The following is a 16675-nucleotide window of genomic DNA, read 5'->3' as shown; positions in this document are numbered from 1 at the left end:
TAAGCGGGATTATTTGAAATTTCATAGAATACTTTTTTTTCTCAAGATACAAAATTTATTCATTAAAGTAATGTAAATATTTGTAAAAACATCTTATTTACAGAATAAATAATCTCAGTAATGATTTTAGATATCATGCAGAAGCGGCACATCTAAAACCAACATTGCCACCTGAAGTGTCTGGAGTATTTTGACTTCTTGCAGCGCATCTGTATCTGTAGCAATAACTTTCGTGGCAGAGATAAGAGCCTCCTTTCTTCACTTTATCTAAGGCATTATCGGCGCCGGTCTGAAATGAATTATGAAAATTAATTATAACCTGAATCTTTCCTTTTACGCTTTTATCTTATATTTCTTCAGCAAATTCTTTATAATTTAAATTAAATTCTTACGGGATTCTTTTCTTCAGCATTCGAATGATCAGTTTGCCACCAGTCTGACGTCCATTCCCAGACATTTCCGACAATATTATGTACACCATATTTATTGGGTGGAAAGGATGTAACAGGAGCTGTTCCTTCAAATCCATCTTCCCCAGTGTTTTTCGTAGGAAACTCTCCTTGCCATATATTAGCCCTGAGATAATTTAAAACATTTTTGATTTTGGAATTTATCCCAGCAAGCTATTTGATTGAATAATAAGTAAATTGTACAATGTATTTATTTTTTTTTTTTTGCACAAGTTAAGTTACATTGAATAATGCGTATTTGGATATATTTAAAATTGCCTATTAAATACGATTGGCGATACAATACAAGTTTGGTAATGGGTAGTCTTTGAAAAAGAAGACCTTCGTTTTAGTTTTGATTGCTTCTCATGTTACCTGTGCTCGTTATTGGGATTGAGTTTATTTCCCCAGGGATAAAGACGATCCTTCAAGCCACCACGACATGTGACCTCCCACTCAGCTTCTGTTGGCAACCTCTTCCCTAGCCATTTGCAATATTCTGATGCGTCGTACCAGGATATATGAACCACTGGATGGTCCATTCTTTCTAAAATATTTTTATTATTACAAGAGTATGAATGCAAGAACATCAATAAGTACAAAATCCATTATAAAATTTCTACAGGTAAATTTCCAGGTGGTATTTTAGGCTAAAATGTAGGTAGACTTTCACGTGAATTTATCAAACCATGCAGAAGAGCATATGTACACTAAAAAATGATTTTTTGAACTAACTAAATGCATTTACTTGAACCCTATTTCTTAGAATGAAGAAAAGTATTATTTAACAGTAGTAATTTTTATTTAATCTGGACATATATGTCTATTTTGTTGATCTAAAGAAAATGTATTCTTTGGCTGTATTTTCTTGATTGAAATAAATATTTCTTACATTCAAGAAAATGATTTCCTTGATTCAAAAGGTCTTGAATCGTTCAAATATGATTAGTGGTTCAAAGAAATATTACATATCAAAGAAATAGCTGAAGGAAATATGTTATTTGATTACTAGAATTAAATTATTCATAACAAATGAACATTTATTCCAACGAAGTAATTTATTTTTAATCAAACATTCAATAATTTGGCGTAATTTGTTCCAATTGAATACTTCTTTAGATTATAGAAACATATTGTTGAATTAAATTTCCATGTTTTTGATTTGAAAACCGACGCGTCGTGGTCATCGCAAAGGGCTTTACACTCGACGGAACCTAGTTCAATTCCTGCTGGAGGTGGATTTTTCATCGAATTTTTATGTTTCAAGTTCATCAAGATTTAAAAATTAGGTGATTTGTTTAAATTAAATTTTTATAATAATAACAATGTTAATTATAATTTAGGCTGAAAGAATGTAGTTGCTCATTTAGGAAAATATGTACTACAATTAAAATACAAACTAATGTATTGCACTCGCGCATGGTCTAGACCAAAGAAATATTTTTTTTAATCGGTCGGATATTTTTTGCTTCAAATATTCCAAAATTTGACGTGCGGAAATAGTTTTTCAAGCCTATAAAATATTTGCTTGACTTTAAAATATATTTCTTTCTGTCAATTCACATTTCCTCGTTTCAAAGAAATGTTCATTCCCATTCATGGCACATTCATTTGGAACAATGAGTCATTCATTTAGTTTAAAATATATATTTTTGTCTTCAATCAATATTTCTTTGGTTCAAAGAAATATTTCCCTCCGACTAATAGGTCATATTTTTAAATAAAACATTGGCTGAAAAGCAGATTCTTTAAATTCAAAGAGCATATATTTCTTTGCTTCAAATAAATATTTCTTTGAAAATAAGCAGGACTTTCCCTTACTTCAACCAAGTAAAATTCACTTGGTACAAGTGATTCTGTTTTCAGTGTACATTTTAAGCCTTCCAATTGAAAATATTTACGTGGAATTCCAAGCGAATAGGACCTCTAGAAATGTGCATTGATAGCTATTAACATAGTATGCGGGTTCATAACATCCCAAAAATGACATCCATTTTTGCTTATCTCTTACGGCTTATGAGATCAGGGTGGTCGTTTGAGTCGAAGAGAAAAAACTCCCTGCCATTTCTGTGTTTGCAAACATTTTTCAAGGTCATTGAAATTAATTTTTTAATGAAGTTTTAAAATGTTGGAACAAAAATGTCCCTCTTCCAATTCAGTATAAAATACAAAAAAATGTTCTGTCCTTCCATCTAAACGTTAAATTTTCTCAAATAAAAAATTGGTCTCTTCCACTTCAGAAAAACAATTATTAACACAAATTTCCTACCTTCCAATTCAAAGAAAATAAAAAAAAAGTAGTTTATCCAATTTAAAAAAAATGAAAAACAAAATTTTATCCACTTTCATTCCAGAAAAATGCTTTTAAAAAAATCATCCTCTTCCAATTCAGAATAAAATTGATAATAAAAAATTCTTCCCTTAACCACAATAAAAATTTAAAAAAAATTGCCTCAGCCAATTCAGAAGAAGAAAAAAAAACAGAAAATGACCGGAAAATTTGAAATTATAACTAAATGTTTTAATAATTTAAAAAGTTAACAATTGACCTTAATATTTAAAAAAGTTGAAATAGGATATATTTTAAATTGCACTATATATCATGTGGTATTTTCTTCATCTTTGAAGGCGCCACTACGTGTTTCAAGCTAGGAGGGTGCCCAAATATATCGTTTAAGAAGTCGACATTTCCGGTTACTATTTTGTCACTTTTTAATAAATGATTATAAATTAAAAAATAAACAAAATTAAGTTTTAATTCCACATTTAAATTCGTTGGGAATCAAAGTTTATAAAAAAATTAATTACAAATAAACCAAATTTTTGTGGGTGACCCTATTTCTCCATCTTTCCTATGAAAAGGCGCAAGTGAATAATTATTAACTCTTTTAATAACTGCGAAACGTCTTCCACAATAAATATCACTCTTAACATTTATTATATTTTCAAGTTTTACAGGCAAAACATAAAAAAAAAGAAAATCGTTTAGGTAATTGTTAACTGTCTATCACACAAAATAACACTCTTAACATTCATGAAATTTGTTATCGATTTCAGAATGTTGTAACTTCTCAACATTTAAAGGGGAAAAATTGGTTAAACAAATTAAAATTGTTTACATTATGACCAAATATTGTTAGCAAAATATATTGCTCTCAACATTCTTTAATTGCATAATGAATTCCAGAAAATAATAACTTTACGATTTACAGGAAAAAAATTGTTTAAACAAATCCAATTTATTTAAATAATTTCCAAATATCCTTAACGTTTATTGTGCTCGTTTATTGTGCAATTAATTTAAGAAAATAATGAGTTTTTACGATTTACAGAAAGAAAGTTGTTTAAGCAAACGAAAATTGTTTGAATAATTACCAAATATGTTAAAGAATAAATATAATTCGAGAAATTCATTAACTGTATTATTTATCACGAAAAATGAAAATTTTTGAATGATTCACAGGAGAAAAAGAAATTGTTTAAACAACTCAAAATTAGTTAGAAAATACGTACTTAACAAATTAAAATAATTAACGTTGAAAAAGTTCTAAAAAATACCGGCTCTTTCATGAATTTTATACAAAACTGCAATTTTTTGTGACATATCCCGGACACAGTGCAAGGGGATTATGTGGGTTAAAATAAAAATTACTTGGACAGAAATTATTATACTTATTTTTTCAACTTTTACGAAAAACGACCTTTTGTTATTTAAAACACCATATATTTTGAAAATTAAAGAATACGCAATTTCTTTTTCTGGATAATGTACAAATTAGGGCCACATGGATTTCTAACGGGACATTTCACCTGAGTAGTTTTTAAATCAATATTGAAGCAGTTTTTTTTAATTACCTGATATGCTCGAATCTTGACCTTCGGGATGGCGCCAGAAGGCACCTTTTACAGGTAACCACCAGGGTGCCGCTTTAACAGCTTTGTCGATATTTGATTTTGTTTTTTCACTCAAAAGTCCTTCAAAAACAAATGAATCTCCAAATTTCTCAGCCTCTGTTTTATGGCCTGTGGCTTCGACAAAAGTCTCAAAGTCTCGATTACTCACTTCGTATTTGTCAATATAAAAACTGTCTAAAATAATTTTTCTTCTTGGCCCTTCTCCATCATGAGTAAACACCGGGTGGTTCGTACCGATAAAATAGGAACCACCCTCTATTTGTACCATGTCAGAGAATTTATCTTTTCCGTCGTATGAAAACTGGCTTTTTGCACCGATCTCGATAAATTCATCATTTTTAGTAGAACAGTAACCGCTTGCACCTGTGCTGTCACACTTTTGCCTGTTTGAATCTTTTCCACATGGACAATCACTACTTTTTTCGATATTTTCGGCAACCACGTAAGAGATTATTACCAGAAATAAAAATCGTGAATCCAAATTTCTTAAAAATAGGCTCATTGTTTTGAAATCCAATCACTACTTTACGCGTTGATTACTTGCCGAGCAGATTAATTGTCAACGTCAGCCGGATAAACACAAATCACGTGACACATGATGAATGACAGCCACGACAGCTGATCACTCGGCACACATAAAAAAAATCAAAGAGTACAAAAAATTTCAGTATCGCCAACATTAAATTGCTGGTGCTGGAAAATCATTTCTTTGGGTTAATTTTGATATTATAATTTCTTATATTTATAATTGCGCCTAAATTAACTGCATTATAGAAAATTAACTTTCTCTGCTACGTTTTATTATATTCTTCACGTTAAAGTGATTAGCTGGAAAATTGTGTGTTTAGCTGTAGACTGCTATTGGCTGCACTGACCAAAAGCGCGGGATGATTTAAAAAGTATACCGTGAAGTCCCGGAGAATAAAATCATCGACAAAAAAATTCCGAAATAGAACATTTGCGACATTAGAAAATTGCTGAAAAGGACAATTCCCGAAATTGGAATAATTGCCGAACTGTAAAATTCCCGACATAAAATGGAAAAATGATAAAATATGACGCTATAAAATTTCCGACATTACTTAGCAAATTCCAAAATATAAGCAAATACAAAAATAATAATAATAATTATTATTACACCATTAAGCCATTTCCCTTTCGGGGTAGGCGTGACTCACTCGGCAGGGGAAAGGAGTAGTGTGTGGAAGGGATAGAGATTTTTCAGATTGATCCAGAATTCTCGTGCTATTTAAGTAAATAACACGTTCGTTCCGCAACACTGCTCCGACCCAGGTTGCTGATCAATCTCTCTAGCAATCACCCCAAGCAAAGAACCTCACGAAGTCGTTATGTAAGGTTCCCCACTTGGGTCCATTAATAGCCAAGGTCTTTGTTTCAGGCGTCATTCACTATTTAAATAAAAATTATAAAAATATTTTGCACATTTCAAACAATTGCATTGAACAGTGTTTAATTGTTGTCCATACATAAATAAATAATCTTTATTAAAAAATTATTTTTACTGTTTTTACTTTGGTACTGTTTTAAGATCTAAAAAGAAAGGATGAGTTCATTAATCAGCTGTTTTTGCCTAACGGTGATGATTTTATCCATCCTAAATGTTTAAAAAAAAAATCAAAAGTTAAATGATCCAGTAAATCTGTAGGAAACAATAAAAAATTTTAAGACGCATAGTTTTTGTTTCAATCATGAAAAGTGTTATTAAAAATGAAAAACTGTATTTTGCGGTCAAAACGAGGGAGAATTCACTAGTCAAGACCCTGTACGATGTAATCCCTATTACGCATTATTAACCATTTATGACACATTTATTACACGGGCAATACAGCGTTATTGAAAAATACCATAGCAATATAATTCACTAAAATAGGGGCAAAAACTGTTGCAGTTTGATTATTTATATTACAACTAAACAATTAATTTCAATACATTTTTAATTTAGCATCAGTTGAAGTAAAGTTGAAACCACAACTAAGGTCAAATAATTAGTTATAAATTAAAGTAAACTTTCAGAATGATTTATTAGCAATAATAATGGTTAAATTTTCGCTAAACTTTATTCTTGAAAAATCAATGCAGAGATATTATTAAAACAGTTTGTGTAAAACAATGAATAACGATTGTTTATTTAATTATTAGCTAAAGATCTTGATTAAATATTAGTACTAACTTGCTTGTGACAGAATTTATTGAAAAGCACGAAAATTTAATGGAGAATTCATTTTATTCTCCCACCTACCACCTGAAAACCCAGACTTAAATTCCAAAGATTTTTATTATTTTCTTTTTTAAAGATGTTCACAACCAACTCTGTTGCCCCACCCACCAGAAACCCTTACCTAGATTCGCCCCTGACAGACTTTCCATTAACAATGAAATATTTTCCCTGGCAACAATTATTTATCGTGGTTAATAACCATTTTTGAAATAATTTCAATGGTCTTATGTGGGAAAGGGGTGATGGAAACCTAGACAAAAGGACCAAAGTTGAACTTGTAATTTTCGCATTATATTTTTTATAAATGGACGAGTCCAAATGAAAAGATTCCATCCCGAAGAAATCAAATAAAAAGCTGTTATGGAGTAGAGGGCTCTGATGTCCCCAATACAATTTATATGGAATTTTGAAACTTCTGGAACTTGCCAAGTGAGTTAGCACCTTTTAGTTTTGTCTCCAGAAGTTAGCACCTTTTCATTTGGTTTCTACAAGATGAAATATTTTCATTTGAACACGACGATATTGTTTCAGAAAAAAATTTAATTAAAAAAAACAAGGAGTTTAAGGACCTAAAAATTTTAATACGGAGAATCGAGAAGGCACAAAATGCAACAAAATATAGCGTATACGCGAGTGGCATTTTGTTTTGTAAGCGAAAATGCCACTCGCGATTTAAGCATACGATAAAATTGTTCTGAAAAGTTGAAATTCCATTTTTCGGAAAAACTATATGTAAATAAGAAAAAATATAAAGTAGCGAAATTCTCCATCTTAAAAAATCTACAAATTAGTTTGAGACTATCTTTCGATAAGACACATTGCCTTTGTTTTAATCGTAAAAAATTTGATTAAAAATCATAAATTCTATTTTCCCGGCAAATTGTCTAAGCTGCGAAAAAATGAACAGAAAAAAATGGTACAGCAATATTTTTCGCCTAAAACAGAGGTTCTGGACCTATATTAAGAAATTTATATAACATACATCTAATATACATTTAATTTACACTTAATATAACAATTTATTCTTGGTGAGGAGTGGGCAGGTTGAAAATTCAAATTGCATAAGCCCGATATAAAAATGTTGATGCTATTTATTATATGTAATATATCTAACATTAAAGATGATAATATGGAGTATTACGATTTATTTACAATCTGCTTGAAGTTTCTTCTTCAAAATTACGCAAACATAGGTCTAACGTGAACACTGAACACTGAACATTTATTCTAACCGTTTAATAAATCGTCAAAATTTGTATACACAGACCTACACTACAATCTACAAATATCTGCTCATTTGCAAGTTATTGTCAACAATTTATTTAATATAATAACTATTTAACTATCTAACATCATTTTTAATTTCATATTCTTCGCTCATGAAAACGCGTTTCAATTTAATTAAAAATAAAAGATTAAAACTGCATAAAAGTTGAGATATCTTTTTTAGGATAAAACATTGTCCTAATTCAAAATTTACACGTTTTTACATCCACAATATTTTTTTATTCCAATATCTTTATCGTCAAAGAATTATCTATCAACTTTTCAAATCCGACTTACATTTTTACTGAAAGGGAAAGTTATCAAGTCGAACTTTATAATTTGACTTATTTTAATTTTTTTGCCTTGGTTTGATGTCATGGCCATTTTTACAAGTCCTGCTATAATCCCAATATAGATTTAAAAATCTAGCATGACTTATTCTTTAAAATACTCTGACAAATATTGCACATTAAGAAATGGATAATTATTTTATCATTATTAAATCTAAATTTTTGCCCAATATAAACATAAAATTATATTTTATATAATTTTTATATAACCTTTTTTGTCCTTTGATCTATTGTTGGTAGAATTATCTATCCATACGATAAATAAATATATTTTGGACTTATTCTCATTAATCCGATTGTGATACAAATAAATCGACTGAATTTTGTATGATCTAGAGCTTTAGTTAATGTCAGTGAAGACAAGTTGGCTTATTGACAACAAAGAAGATGTTAAGTTCGACAACGGCTGCAAATACCAAAAAGACACTGTACATTGAAAGGCAAATAAAGCCAACTCTACGGTCTAATTTAAATTTGTTACTGGCGATAACGACGTATAATAAAATCAAAGTCGAAAATAAGGATGCTGAGCTATATACCAGACCCTCTGAATTAATTTTTACAGAATGATCTCCTGCTACTTTCGGGGAAAATATTGATTTTATGAACCATGGGAGTCCAAGACACAACAACACATCGAAAATATTGGATCCGATTGAATTACTTATTCCCATTGTTCCGTGTCCTGAAAATGAAAACAAATGCTTAGATTTTATTTTGCAACTTGTTTTGCTTCTCCTCCCAGTAATAAGCGTTGAATTTAGAAAAATTAAGAATTTTTATTCCTATGAATACGCGATTTTTTTCCGTATAAAAATCCCCCAACGGGAACAGAAAAGGTGCAAATCCTATTCCTCTCAATCGACTTAGTAAAATTTAACGAAATAATTTATTTAACCTATTTTTCATTATTAAATCTTTTTATGATTTATAAATTCGAAAAATATTCATATTTATTTTTATTTTTATTTTAATAATTTATTTAAACGTGTTAAAACATTCTTTAAAGAAATCCATTTAAATGTGTGAATTAAAATAATTTTAACTCGAGAGGCGGACTTCAATTGATTAAGATTAAATGTTTAAAACTTATAATACACATGTAGGAATTAAAACAATTTATTACACATATTTTGTGAGCTTATTAGAAGGAATTAAATAATCTCAAAATACGAACACTTTTAAGGAATAGAAGACATCTCTGTGAGGTGTATCTGTCGGTACAATTGCAAGGAATTAAGGGCATGTGATACTTACAGTTTCCTCGGCTTTTTTCCACAAATATGACAAGTTTTAAAAATTGCATTCGGAGATGCTATAAAATGTCATAACGGACATCCTCAGACTCTTTTTTGAGGGATAATAACAAAAAAAATGTATTGTGCTAAATAAAAATTTTATGCATATGCATTATTTTGAGGTTACGTCGTTTTTCATCTCTATAAACTTTTTTGATTTCCTGCAAACAAGGTTAGTTCCGGGAGATTAGTTACTATGTTTATTTGTAAGTCCAAAGTTTTCGGCCAAAAATATTCTGTAGTTTGGAAGTAACGCTCGGGTGAATTGTAACACACATAACCTTGAAATATACACGCACGTTGTTAGCAATATCAAAAATTGTTTGATAAAAAAACACAAAAAAAGTGTGTGAGGACGTCCGTTAGCATGTTCGCTATCATTTTCCAGAATTTGAAGGCAAAATATTTCTTATCCTAGGGAAAAAGCCGGGGGAATCTAACACTGAAAAAATCGATACTATTTCCTAAGCGCTATGCAAATTAATCACATTTTGCTAAATTAAAACTTTTTTGAACTAACCCACAAAAAAAGTATGTGGAGACGTCCGTTAGCATGTTCACTATCATTTCCCAAATTTCCAAGACAAAATATTTATTATTCTAGAAAAAAAGCCGGGGGAACCTAAAAATGGTAAAATCGACAATTTTCTAAGTATCACATGCCCTTAAATATACTGAAAACACGTTCTCTTTTGGTAAATAGGAACCTATGCGGCGGCCGCTATGGAAATAGAAATAAATTAGTTTCGCAGACATTCTATTATTATAATGAAATTTTAGACAGATTGAAAAATCGCGCATTTAAGATAATAGAATAATCTTCACTGTTACCCTGAAATCTGAAAATATGAATTTTCTGTATTCAACGCTTATTACCGGGTTTGCTAAAATGTGGAGATAACCTAAATTATGACGAACACAAAACAACAATACAATATGTATCTGAAGTTTTAAAAGAATTTAAACTTTCATCTTTAAATGTACTCTTATTTAACTTTTTCTGTATGGGTCTTACACTTTTCCAATTTTCTTTCGAACCTAATTTTTCACGTGTAAAAAGTGTTTAAAATGAAGAATTGATGACAAATTAGTTATGGTTTTTTGGCTTATTATGAAACAATTAATTTCCGCTCGCAAATATCAAGTTTAAATAGGCCATTTTATTGAGGAACTTTGCAGACTTAAATTTTCAAGAAACTTAGGCTCGTGGTCGTTAAAAATCTATGTCACGCCATTTTGAAAACTTTTTCCACTTATTCTTTTTCTTGTCACAGATCATCACAGAAAGCTTGAAAACCTCATAGAGTGTTCAAGCTTTGGGTCAAATAGGAGAAGTAATTGGGGAATAAATTCTTCTAGACAAAATAATTGTATAGGTACCATATTAAATTCAATATGAAAAAGAGATGATTTTTCAACAAAGAAAAAATAGTTTTCCAACCAAATAATGGAATATGCAACCTACAAAGATGAAGTTTTCAACCAAATGGTCGAATTTTTAAACCAAAAAGACGAATTAAAAAAAAAAACAGTTAAATGTCGAACCAAGAAAGATGAATTTTCAACTAAGAAGTGTTATGCCCAAAAAAGTTGAATTGTGAAACTAGAGGGATGAATTTTCTATAAAAACAGGCAAATTTTCAACGAAACAATTGAATTTTCGAAAAAATACTATGACTTTTAAACAAAAGCGTTGAATTTTCAAACTATAAACGTTTTCAACAAAACGGGCCAGTTCTTAAACAAAAAAGATTAAACTTTAACCAAAAACGCCTTTTGAATTAAATATTTGGTTTCTCAAGACAAGAAGACGAAATCGTTAGAAAATAGTAAAAAGAATTTTCAAACCACCAGGTTGAATTTTCTATCCAAAAATACGAATGTTAACAAAACAGTTAAATGATAATCCTAAAAAAAATAGTTTATATTTCAGCTAAAAGTAGATTTTAATTTTAAGTAAAAATTGTCGAAATTCACCAAGAATATAAATTTTCAACGAAAGATGTAATGGCTGATATTTCAGACAAATAAGATTTTAATTTTATTTTGAAGAGCGTGAATTTACTACTCGAGAGGATCGAGGGTGGCACTCACACGGGGCAAAATAGCGCTCTTGATACATACTATACTTTTTGTCCTACCCTCCTTGAAAGCAAGCATGTCAAGCAGATAAAGGATGTTTGGTGTTCTTGAGAATTTTAAATTATAAGTGAAATTAAGAAACGGCGTACTTAGCAGAAGGGAGACTGGGGGGCAAACTGATGTAATTTTTTTAAGGCTAAATTTAATATTCTCTATCGGGAGTAAACGTTCATGTAGCGAGCGTAAAGTTTTATGTAACAGGCGTAAAGTTACATGTAGCGGACGTAAAGTTTCATTTCGGCACAGCAGCGGCGAGCGCCTGTACGAATGTCGCATGGGCTGTAAACGGTCATATCATGAATGCTTCACGTGCATGCAATGACGCGTTTTCAAGGAAGGGGGGGGGGGGCAAAAAGTAGTTTAAATTTCAACTAAAAAGATGGATTTTCAACTAATAAAATGAACCTTTATCAAATTAGTTCAGCTTTTAACTAAATAGTTATTATTATTATTATTATTATTATACCATTAAGCCATTTCCCTTTCGGGGTAGGCGTGACTCACTTGGCAGGGGAAAGGAGTAGTGTGTGGAAGGGATAGAGATTTTTCAGATTGATCCAGAATTCTCGTGCTATTTAAGTAAATAACACGTTCGTTCCACAACACTGCTCCGACCCAGGTTGCTGATCAATCTCTAGTTGAACATTTTAAACTAATAAAATGATTTTTTAACAAATGTTTTAACTTTTAACCAAGTAGTTTATAGTATATAATATATTTAATAGTTGAATTTCCAATTAAAAACGATCACTCTTCAGCAAAAAAAGGAATCAGTTAAGAAAATTAAACTTTTACTAAAAATAAAGAATTTTCAAAAAACTAATTACGTCTTCTAATAAATAGTATAATTTTTAATTAAAAGGTATACTTTCTGAATCTGATTTAGTTTTATTCAAGTACCTTGATTTGTAACGATGACGCTTGATACCGCTTCAGGTACGCTCATCCCAGCAGCGAGGAAAGTTAATCCCATTACAGAATCCGGGATTTTGAGAGTGTCACCTGAAATAAATAAAAAATAAGTACAAGATATATTTTCAGCTCTTTAAAATTTTAAATATTATTAATTCCGAAATTGAAATGAAATGTATCACCAATAATAGTGATATCCCATGCAACCATGTACGACATGCTGGCTATCCAGGCAATGCACATGATGAATGTCAGTGGATAATAATTTCTCAGTGAGGGCCTTCTGCAATCCGGAATTGTGATGAGAAGCAGCAAATTAATTGGCCAGGTAAAGACCCACCAAAGTCTCTCCATTTTTGGGTTTGGCCAGCTCGTAATGTTCACAATTTCCACTATAAAAGAGTAATTTGTATGGTAAAAAAAGTGCGAGGAAATTATAAATAAATAACTCAAACAAAAGGCTGGTCTAGTCGCCCCGAAAAATTTGGGGAGCTGGAAAAGGGGATAGACTAATTAGTCATCCCAAAACTTTAGGAGGACGAGCCAAACTTATGAAAAAAATGTAAATAAAAATAAAAATGGTTTATTTTATAAATTTATAAAAACTTGAATCGTGTAAAATTACAAATTGAAACCTCTTTTATGTATAAGGCATTATTTCTAATCTACCATATGTTTCTCTGATTAAGAACTATATTAATCATCTAATTTTTTAAGCTTTAAATGTCACCAATTTGATATCACATAAAATTCTTTAAGATCGAATGAGTTTGATCTGAAATTCTTTCGAGTCTGAAAAGTTTAATTTTCATATCTTTTCTGTATTAAAAGAGGAAATTTTGTTATTTTAAACATATTTATTCAATTAAAAGGGAGGAAACTGGGTTTCTTCTGATCTGGAAAAGAGAGTTTTTTTTAATTTTAAACATTTTAATTCATATTTTAATTGAGTAAAAGCGGATCAAATGTTTATTTTCAACATTTTTTTTATGATGGAAGGAAAGAATTTTTTATTTTCAATCTTTTTCTTAATCGCAAGTTGAAATTTTTTTATGCTTAACATTTGTTATGTTTTATTCAATTGGAAGGGATAAAATTTTGGTGTTTAATTTTTTTCTGAATCGATAAAGGGAAGTCTTGTTTTCAATTTATTTCTGAATTTGAATAAGGATATCTCTCGCAATAGTCACGATTTCCACTATAAAAGAGTAATTTATACGGTAAAAAATATGTCAGATAAAATTGAAAAGCTTTGGAAATTATCATTTAATGACTAAATAACTAATGTATTTAAATTATATGATTATTTACTGTACAAAGATTATTTTATGTTTAGGATAAAAATTCTAAATTAAATATAGTATGGCTATAAAAGCGCGATAGGATGTAAAACTGTCTAAAAATACCTATCGACTATTTGAGGTTTCGTATGAACTGTTGTCAAAGTGTTCAACAAAGTATAAAGCATATTGGTTATTAGATTTCATATTATAATACATTTTTATGAATGTCATAAGAAATAATTTGCAGTCAAAAAAATGATATTGCCATAAATCAAAGTGAGCCTTTTTTTATAAAAACATAAAAATGGTATAAAAGTTTATATTGTATTTCCATTTTTCCCAGTTAAAATTCAAGTCCTCAAGAAAGAAGAATTAAAAATTAAAAATTAAATAATATTATAGAAACTTCAAAAATCAGGAAATTTTCAAATTGATAGTGTTCGTAATTAAACAGTTTAAAATTATGTGCTCGTGAATACTATCAGATTGTGATACTGACAATCTATCCTTTGGAATAGTTCCAAATTGAAATATTATAAATTGAAGGGAAATTTTACTCACGGATTTTTTTAAATTATGAAATTATAAATTTAATCCCTAATAGTCAGCTTTGAGTTTAAAATACTTTAAGTAATTAGGAATAATTTTAGATTGAAGTAATTCAAAATTTTAAAATTTGTATGTTAGTTTAAATTCTTTCAAAATTGTAAAATGGTATAGTATCTCAACAAGGGCTTCATATCACTTGTATCTGTTTCGCTAAATTATTATTGCATTTGTTTGTCTTAAGTTTCTTTAACCTTGTTCGAATATTTTCTTTTTATCCTTCTTCAATTTGTAATTATAAAATTAATGGGGCTATTGCAATTATTTTAGATACTATATTTTTTAAATACTATGTAACATTCTGAAAATAGAGTTCATTCCTGAGAACAAAAATATTGTTAAAAAAGTATAGAAAACCTTATTCATTGAACTTGGGACCTTGACACGTCACACTTTCGGCTTTATAGTCACTTCGCAATCGGGGTGGGGGGGGGGGGTGTCATATTTTCGCCTACACCGTTGACTTATATAGCGCGCTTCTCAAAACGATCAAACGCTAAGCACGGAAGATTTGAACATGACTAAGTAATCATTTTTTCAAAGACCTTTCACAAAAGAAATGACAGACAAACATGTTACTGACCACTTCTTGATGCGTGTTTCGTATACAGACATCGCTTGTGTCGCTAAAGCTACTAGGATTAGTTCTATTCGCTGATCATGGGCGCTTAGCGTTCGGCCCTCTGGCGAAGGGTACACTGTTATTATCGATGTGCGCACTAGTTACTAATGTTACTTTGGATACCATTCATGTCTTTAAAAAAGTAATAACTTAGTCAAGTTCAAATCTTGGGCACTTAGCGTTTGATCGTTTCGAGAAGCGCGCAATATAACTCATTGGTTTGGCTAAACATATTACTGACTACTTTCTGATGCGGGATTCTTATAGTGACATCGCTTTTGTCGTTAAAGTTACTAGGATTGGTTTTATTCGCTGATCTTGAGCGCTTAGCGTTCAACCATCTTGGGAAGGGTAGAATGTTATTATCGGTATGTGCGCTCTATTTACTAATGTTACTTTGGGTACCATTTCTGCCTTTAAAGAAGTGATTAATTAGTCAAGTTAAAATCTTCGGCACTTAGCGTTTGATCGTTTTGAGAAGCGCGCTATATGAGTCAACGGTGTAGGCGAAAATATGACAGACCACGATCTGAACTGTGATTTTTATGTTGACATCGCTTTTGTAATAAAATCTGTTGTAATTCGTTTTATTCACTGATCTTGAGCGCTTAGCGCCGCATAGCGCTAAAAATGTCCATTTTTTGGATTTTTTTTACGGATATTTCCTCCGGCACTTATAACCTTAAAAATTACAAAGTTTCAGCTAAATCCACCGAAAGCCATTTTCCCATACATTTAGTACGGGGTCCTTTGTCTAACTTATCATCAGGCCAACTATGTCCTCGAATCCCTACATAATTTTTCAACCTATATTATTAATTTTAATTATTTTTAGATTTTCAGATCACTTTCGAGTCCTTCAAACATTTAGCTTATTTCGATCTTCATAAAAACTAAATAATCAATAAACGCTGTTTACTAATGTTTTAAAAACATTGCAAGTTTTACAAAAATTTTTAAATTGCAATGATTGAATTGAGTAATATTTAAGATATTCTCGATCTACCCTCCCACAACTGTAAGAAATCTCTACCCCTTTGTAGAAGTTTATACTCCTCCGGGGTTAGTGCTGCTGAGTAGAAACTTAAGTAATTTTTGAATAACTGATAAAAATAAATAATTCAAGTCAGTGTATCAAGGTAAAGTAAATGGCAGCGTGCCCAGAGGTAGACCGCGGAAAGAATGGTTAGAATGTATGAATGAGACCCTGGTTAGAAGAAACATAAGAAGTCACAGAAACACGAGAGCCTGCATGAAAAAATGCCTGGACATAAAAGAAGCTAGAGAAGTATCCCAGGACAGGAAAGTATGGCGGCAAATAGTTAATAAAAAGAGTGTCAGTAGAGTGAATGACGCCTAAAACAACAGACCTTGGCCACTAATGGACCCAAGTGGGGAACCTTACATAATGACTTCGTGAGGTTCTTCGCTTGGGGTGATTGCTAGAGAGATTGATCAGCAAGCTGAGTCGGAGCAGTGTTGCGGAACGAACGTGTTACGAGGGTAGTTCAATAAGTCCTTAGAATGACCAACATATGGCGCGCGAATCGCTCCAAATCATCTGTTTTCAGTCAGCACCACTCCCGACTAGAT

The 16675-nt window shown here is 30.7% G+C and overlaps 2 protein-coding genes across 2 annotated transcripts in view; both read right to left on the bottom strand.

Moving 5' to 3' along the window:
- Positions 1-43: 43 nt before the first annotated feature.
- Positions 44-4994, bottom strand: LOC117169076 (formylglycine-generating enzyme). The gene is made up of 4 exons (XM_033355191.1): positions 4305-4994; positions 825-996; positions 393-576; positions 44-289 (listed from the first exon to the last, which is right to left on the bottom strand). The coding sequence occupies exons 1-4, from the start codon at positions 4864-4866 to the stop codon at positions 134-136; spliced, it is 1074 nt and encodes a 357-aa protein (XP_033211082.1). The 5' UTR covers positions 4867-4994; the 3' UTR covers positions 44-133.
- A 3016-nt stretch (positions 4995-8010) lies between these two features.
- LOC117169615 (sodium/potassium/calcium exchanger 4-like) overlaps positions 8011-16675 on the bottom strand; it is a 22876-nt gene continuing 14211 nt past the window's right edge. The window contains exons 7-9 of the mRNA XM_033356067.1: positions 12754-12963; positions 12560-12661; positions 8011-8904 (exon numbers count right to left, since the gene is read on the bottom strand). Of these exons, the coding sequence (XP_033211958.1) occupies positions 8570-8904; positions 12560-12661; positions 12754-12963 (647 nt within the window). The 3' untranslated portion in view covers positions 8011-8569. The remainder of the gene's footprint in view (positions 8905-12559; positions 12662-12753; positions 12964-16675) is intronic.

Source organism: Belonocnema kinseyi, chromosome 3 (genome assembly GCF_010883055.1).
Source record: "Belonocnema kinseyi isolate 2016_QV_RU_SX_M_011 chromosome 3, B_treatae_v1, whole genome shotgun sequence".
In the NCBI taxonomy this organism is placed as follows: Eukaryota; Metazoa; Arthropoda; class Insecta; order Hymenoptera; family Cynipidae; genus Belonocnema; species Belonocnema kinseyi.
The sequence above is the reverse complement of the archived record's forward strand: the minus strand, read 5'-3'. Positions and strand labels throughout refer to the sequence as shown.

Excerpts from the sequence above, each read along its gene's own strand:
- LOC117169076 (XM_033355191.1), bottom strand. The coding sequence starts at position 4,866 with ATGAGCCTATTTTTAAGAAATTTGGATTCACGATTTTTATTTCTGGTA. Across the intron at positions 577-824 it reads AATCCCAATAACGAGCACAG|GGCTAATATATGGCAAGGAG; the intron begins GTAACATGAGAA and ends AAATTATCTCAG. Across the intron at positions 290-392 it reads ATGCTGAAGAAAAGAATCCC|ACCGGCGCCGATAATGCCTT; the intron begins GTAAGAATTTAA and ends AATTCATTTCAG.